Here is a 6840-nt window from a genome sequence, read left to right as displayed (position 1 = left end):
CTTTCCTTGGACCAAATTGCGTGTATGCTGACAAATCAATTATGAAAAATACTAGGTAGTTAATACCTAGTATTACACAGCAGTTGAGAGAAATAATCACATCTTAATATGGCTGGGAACTAAGCAAGGAACCCTATTTATTATCCCCATTTTACAGAAAAGCGGTAGAGAACTGAGGTGATCTGTTTCCATAGCTTGGTTAGCATTAACTCTGCATCAGAAATGAGGAGTCAGCTCTTGCGGTATAATACAATTCCCCAACATTTTCCCCAAGGCTTTAATTAAAAATAATAGACAAGGACACTGCAATCTTGGACAACCTAATTTCAAGAATTCCCCTCTTGCATTCTTTTGTTACAGAAAGCATTCTGGTGCTCAGACTCAGAGGAGTAAAAAACCAATATTGATTTAGACCAATTTGAAGTAATTTTATCCTGCCCAGTCCAGAGCAGAGCAAAACCTGACGGCAGTTTACAGCTGGATGCATAGCTTCATTCAAAATGCAGGCAGACATTTAATTTGTATGATAAAGAGTTGTAATTTTCAAAATGGCAACCCGAACATTTCTTGCTCCTCTTATTAAAGAGTTTCCCAGCCAGGGAGAGGTTTGCAGGGCTTACCCGCGGGGGGGTTCGCGCAGGGCAGGAGCCAGAGCTGCCCTCTGGTGCTGCCTGCGCCGCGGGCAGCGAAATCTGCCACAGGCAGAGGCTTCGGCAGCTGGGTGTCAGTCTGATTTCTCAAACAACCCATCGATACGTGGATTTCTGCGTTTAAGGCAGTCAGGGGAGGAAATTCTGCATTTTCTTCATTCGTGCCTGTGCTCTCACTCCTGCTTCCTCAAAAGTCGAGAAGGGCAAATAGGTAATGCTGCTTAGGTAAAAAATGTTTATAAAAATGAACGCTGTGTTCCTGTGTTGCCAGTGCGGTTTCATGGTGGCTTTGTTGCCCCAGGGCCGGTCATGATTGCAGCACTGTTATATCCTTGAACAGGTCTCTAGAAGAAGCGGGATGGGTACAGGAGACACTCTTCCCAAACTGGCACAAGTGGCCTCTGCTGTGACTGTGGACACGAAGAGGTGCAGATTTAAGATACTGGTTCTGTACTGTGGAACAAGATGTTCCTTTTCTCAGTCCTCTCCCCAGCAATCATTCTTTTTATGTAAGTTTATCCAGAACTAAGGAATTAAGTTTGTCCTTCAGAAACTTCAGAATATTACTGATTTACTCCCGAGATCGATCTTTCAGGCAATTGCATCCATGAAGTAGATACGTGTGCTGCCGAACCCAAGTCTTCCTAAAGCCCATCCCCTTAATGATCTATATATTTAAATGCATAAAACATTCTGGAGGTATGTAAAACTCTCTTCACAGTTGCTCCTCTTGATACCTGGCTCTAATTACACAGAGGAAATATTTTTACTATTAAAAAAAGTTATTGTCGAACAACTTGAAAGTGAAGAAGCTTCATCCTGAACAGGGTGCGAGGCCACGTTCCTCTCTCACCATGACTGTCTCTTAGTCAAGTAAAAAAGGGAATGATGGAGTCAAGGAAAAAAGGGAATGAGGCAGAGGGAAAACAGGTGCAAACTGCTCAAGGACTGCACTGGATAGGTGTGAAGACCTCAAACGCACTGGTGACCACCAGCAAACGGGGCACAAACCTGAAATTCAAGAGGCACAGACTACACCAAACAAGTATGCATGCATCAGTCACGTTTATTGGTGCATCAACAATTTTTGCAATTCAGGGCATGTGTTGAAGGAAGGATGTTATAGCAACTGGTCTGGACTGACGATACACAAAACGGAACGCTATACCACTGAATTACATTGGTAACTAAGACTTTTAGAAACGTTTGCTAACACCACTCGTTTTACTGCAATGGGAACACGCACGGCCTACATCGGTGAAAGTCCTTGCTCAATGTCCGCTCAACGTGTGAGCTCGGACAAGCTTTGAAAGTGCTGTTACAACCATGAGATGTGTATCTCTTCATACAATAGAACATGTTTGTGAAAGGCCACATGATTAGTGTTAGGCTCTTCTTTAATTAAAGAAGGAATTTAGTGCTGGTGAAACAGCCAGACCGGCACCAGGAAACCAGAATTCTTTATTTAATTCAAGATCCAGAACTGCACAGATTGGTAAAACAATACCAATAACCCAGCTTTTATTCAGCACACCTCCAAGGCAAAAATTTCAGTTTCCAGGGCCCATTTAGTTACTGACCTCTGTGCTGAAGTATTCAGCAAGGAAACGCGTGCTCATTTTAAATGTGAACGGGAATAAGAGTAATGGTAAGACCGTAGGCCCGTATCTTACAGGCTTTCTGGACTGGTCTGGCCAGGTGAGGTTATTCCCTGCCAGTACCGCAGCCTACGTCCCACAACCCCTCTATTCTAAAATATCCGTAACTAACATCTTGCTGTACAATTAATACCAGTTCAGTGCAAATGTATGAGTGATGTTCAGAAGTTCATCCTACTAGTACCAGGATGCCATTTCTGTGATACTTCTGCAATTGTATCATTAAGGGCAGGCAAATGCTGGTAAAAAGATATTAAAAAACCCCCTACCATTTACAACATTTAGAAAAAAGGGAGTTGTACTTTAAATGTACCCATATCTTACATTTTAAATAACGTAGATAGATACTTTCTGTTTGGGAGAGTTCAGGAGAATCACATAAGGTTTTCCAGCTCACAGTCAATATCACAGGTTACTTGCTCTCTGAATGATTTTGTCAGCGTGTAACAGTATCAACTTTTACAAAGATGAATTACAGCAGTTCAGTTGATGTTTTTTAACCAAAGAGATTTTATTTTCTAGGCAATGAAAGAAAACATCCAAGCAGTGATATTGACACATTTCCCTCAAATGGAACTGATTCTCTGTTAGCAGATTTCCAATGCAAACATGATATCACAAAGCTAAACACTCTGGATGAAATAAAGCTAATTTTAAAAATACTGCAACTGAGAAATACCAAAAAAACCCCCTTTTACACGCTTTCAGAAATCCATCCAGGATACAAAGCTAAAATCTAAGTGTTGCTCCCCAAAGTCAATGCATTCGCAAACATGGCAGACAATAAATATGTATCTTCCACTTCTGTTTCAAAGACACCCAAAGACAGTCACCTTGTACACCTCTCTGAGGTAGGTATTACGCCCATTTTACAGATGGCAAATGGTGAGGATCAGCTCCTTGTCCAAGGCGTCTCACTGCTTCAGTGAGAAAGCTGATAATACAACTTAGGATCGACAGTCTCTTGGTCTCATTCCTAGACAGTATTTCATCTCAAGTAGTTATAACACAGTGTAATCTTCAAGTTCCTTTGAACTGTCAGGTATTTCTTTAGGTTTATAAGCTTCCAGAGGGCTGGTTTTAATGTTGGGTTTGGGATTTTTTTTTTTCTCCTAATGATAGGCTAAAAGCAAAGTGGGGTTTAACACTGGAAGCTAAGTGGCTTTCTATAGGAAACTCCCAACAATGCTCATGCGTATTTTAATACTGAACTAAAAAGAAACCTGGTCCATAGTGCTCTTGGTGATTCTATTATTTATACTTAATTATTCATGCCTCAATTCAGCAAAGCACTTATGTAATTATGTTCCTTCTTCAATAAGACCCTCCTGTATTTCAAGGTCCAACTGGGAGCCTCTGCTGAGAACTTCAGTGAAACGTGCTTTTTATAGAAAAGAAGTTTTTGTGGCACCAGTTTAGCCAGATGCCTTAACAAACAGAGGCCTTTAAAACTATATCTTAGGTTCCACTTGGAAAGTGGGTTTATTTCTGTCTCAGTCCAAAGATGCACGTTCTTGCTCCCCATTTGTAAAAGTGCAAGGAGGGTAACTCAAAACAGAGTAACAGAAGAATAGCAGGCTAAGAATATTTTAAAATTCAATAAGACAAGTATGTGTTGCAGGCATTTCAAAGAAAAAAAAATCCCTTTCAGTAATATGCACCTTTACAGCACCTTTTAAAAGAAGACCTCAAAAGCACTTACTGTTAAGCCTCACAACCCTGCTGTGAGGTAAGATATATTAAACCAATTTCAACTTCCCTGATTCTGAACAGTACGAGAAGTAGGGCAGTTTACGCAGTTTATTTTGTTCTCAAATTTAAACTGCACCCTTCATTATCAGAATTAAAGTCTTGCTACTGAACAGTCATCGGTGACAAATCAAACACATTAAGGCAGAATGCAGATGAAGAAACTTCAAGCCTCCCTTCTGGGTTAGCACTCTGTCCTTCTAAAAAGAGCAAAACTTTTTACCAGCAAAGAGTGAGAACTATACCTTAAAGTGCTAATTTACAGTATTTGAATCTGGTACAGCTTAGTAACACTGTGGCCGTGAGATTGGCTATACCCAAGTAAAGTCTGCTTAAATGTATTTAACTGATGCAAATTAAGTCACTTCCCTAACTACTGTATTTCCCTCTTGCCAGAATTTCAGATACTATTATGAAGAAGAATCCAAAGTATTTCAAGAAACATGCCTATGTTCTGATGCAGTGTAAACACCAGGGGGTTGATAGTTATTTTTCAAGCAACTAAAAACTACCTACGGAGGATTAATAAGTTTATTCAACACTTAACCATCTACTCATTAATTTAAAGAAGGCTATCTTAAAGCTTAGAGGCCATTTCTTTCTCTAAAGCCATGACTTCACACAAACAATACAGTCTACTTCTGATGGTAACATAGTATAGGGCAGCTTTGGAGATACTCTTTCCATAGAAATTGTGCACCAAATGAGCAGTTTCCCCTGCAAGAACTGCTTGTATGTGCAGAGTCTAATTCTTAGTATAAGTAATGCTGATACGTGTTTCCCAAACCCTTAGATTAATTTAATTAGCCTGAAAACATAATACAGGGATTAATTCAGCAACTTATAGGCTAGGTTTTACACTTGTGTTGAACAAGCCTGATTTTGTATGTCTGCTCAGATCACATACACAAAGAGAAGATTATTTCAGAAATCGAGTTTTAGCTGCCAGTGTATACCACCTGCCAAAGTACTATAAGTTAGCATGCGAGAAGATACCTATTTCAAATCCCTTGGAAAAGTCACTAACCATAACAAACCTGTGCGTCTTGGCCATCGTTAAGTTAATATGCTTTTCAAGCTTTGTGAACGGAATTTTATGATTACATACAGCTTATCTGGAAATCCAGAATTTTATTCTGGATCGGTGAGGTAGTCGATGTAACCATCCTCATGCAGATGTCACACTTCTCCGAAGTTGGTGTGTCCAGTCTCCTTGGCGTGTTCTCTGGCTTCCACTTGTCCAGTTAGTCCCTTCTGGCACACCATGCACCTCAGCGTAAAGCGATTCACATCGGTAAACTGCCTCTTCCGTCTGGCTTCATCTGCCAACTCCAATGCTTGCGCAAGAACAACATCATCAGTTGTGGAGAAAATGGTCTGGGGAGGAACGTCCGAGTCGGGGATTTTACGCTCAAGTGGATCGTAATGAATCCCATCATAAATCAAAAGGACCCGCTTAGTGTAACCGGCGTCTTCCCCAAAACGGTCGATTCTGACTGTCTGTGTGTCCACCACACAGATTTCGCACTGGTAAAATTTGGATAGAATGGACACTTCGATGGCTCCTCCCCAAGTCTCTTCTCTTCTGATCCAGTCACAATACTCCCTGTTAGTTTTCCCTAGAACTGCCTCACAGTAAGATTCAGGATCACTTGCTACTATCTGGGCTATAAGGCTGCGCATCTCTGGAGCACAACCCGGGTCGTAAACGCCTCCCTCCACCACATAGTAGACACTGGTGAAGAGGCAGGAGTTATCTGCCGGAACAACCCTCCTCGCAAGCACTGGCACGGCTTCCCTAACTGAGTTAGACATCGTTCTTTTTGCAACTACCGGCGAGTCGCTCTTGGGTTTGGACGTATCCTCTTCAACTATGAGCGTATCGCCTGTCAAACACAGAAGGAGGAAGAATTGAGAGAAATACGCAGATGGGAGTTAAAGACGCTGCTGCTCCTGAAAGAGAAGAACGCGGTTGCGTTGCTGTTATTAAGGACGGCGCTTGCTTTCCCCTGCAGCGCGGTATCCCGGTGGCAAACAGCCTCGGCCAGAACAGCCGGTAGCACCACAGCTCGCCGCCCGAGCGTACGCGGCAGGCCCCGGGGTACTCACCTGGGGTGTCCCGGGTCCCCGTCCCCTGCCAGCCCCGCGGGAGCCCCGCGCTTCTCCCTCCGCACCCCCGCGACGCGGGCAAAACCTCCACCGCGGCTACCGGCGAGCAGGCGGCCCTCCCGAGCCGGGTGCTGACAGCTCCCCCCGGGAGGAGGAACCGGCCCGACAGCCGGCTGACGAGGGGCGTGCTGGGCCGCAGCCTCTTTTAATTAAGGTAATTGCAGCCGGCGGGGCAGCGTAAGGCATAAGGCGCCGGCGCCCGCCCAACCCCCCCCGCCGCGCAGGCCCAGGGCGCCCGCCCGGCCCTCACCCGAGTGGATGCCGAGGTCGCCGAGCCGCCGCTCGCCGTCGCTGAGGTCCAGGCTCCGCGGCGGGAAACCGAGGAGGAGGCGCTGGGCCGGGGCGGGGACGCCGGTGAGGGCGGCCAGGGCGGCCTGCATGTCGCGGAGGCGGGAGTGGGCCGTGAGGCCGGGCAGCGGGTGGGTGCCGCTCCGGGCCTTGCAGCGCAGCCGCAGCATCCTCGGCGGGGCCGCCCCGCGCCGCCGCCACCGACCGCCGGCGGCCGCTTCCGCTCCCGCCCACTCTCGCGAGACCTCCCGCCGCGCCCCATCATTGGCCGGGCTGCGGCCAATCGGGGAGCCCGCGGCCGTGATGAGGGGACGACGGGAGCGCGC

General features: G+C 45.4%; 1 protein-coding gene across 1 annotated transcript; it reads right to left on the bottom strand.

Annotated features, from left to right (window-relative positions):
* Positions 1-1710: 1710 nt before the first annotated feature.
* On the bottom strand, positions 1711-6738 carry YOD1 (YOD1 deubiquitinase). The gene is made up of 2 exons (XM_072844776.1): positions 6477-6738; positions 1711-5943 (listed from the first exon to the last, which is right to left on the bottom strand). Exons 1-2 carry the CDS (start codon positions 6682-6684, stop codon positions 5237-5239), a joined length of 915 nt encoding a protein of 304 aa, XP_072700877.1. The 5' UTR covers positions 6685-6738; the 3' UTR covers positions 1711-5236.
* Between the last annotated feature and the right edge of the window lie 102 nt (positions 6739-6840).

Source organism: Ciconia boyciana, chromosome 23 (genome assembly GCF_034638445.1).
Source record: "Ciconia boyciana chromosome 23, ASM3463844v1, whole genome shotgun sequence".
NCBI classification, from domain to species: Eukaryota; Metazoa; Chordata; class Aves; order Ciconiiformes; family Ciconiidae; genus Ciconia; species Ciconia boyciana.
The sequence above is the reverse complement of the archived record's forward strand: the minus strand, read 5'-3'. Positions and strand labels throughout refer to the sequence as shown.

What these genes read in the sequence shown, in the direction of transcription:
- YOD1 (XM_072844776.1), bottom strand. Translation starts at nt 6,684, where the DNA reads ATGCTGCGGCTGCGCTGCAAGGCCCGGAGCGGCACCCACCCGCTGCCC. An exon ending in CGACCTCGGCATCCACTCGG is followed by an intron (nt 5,944 to 6,476) that starts GTGAGGGCCGGG and finishes TGTGTTTGACAG; the next exon opens with GCGATACGCTCATAGTTGAA.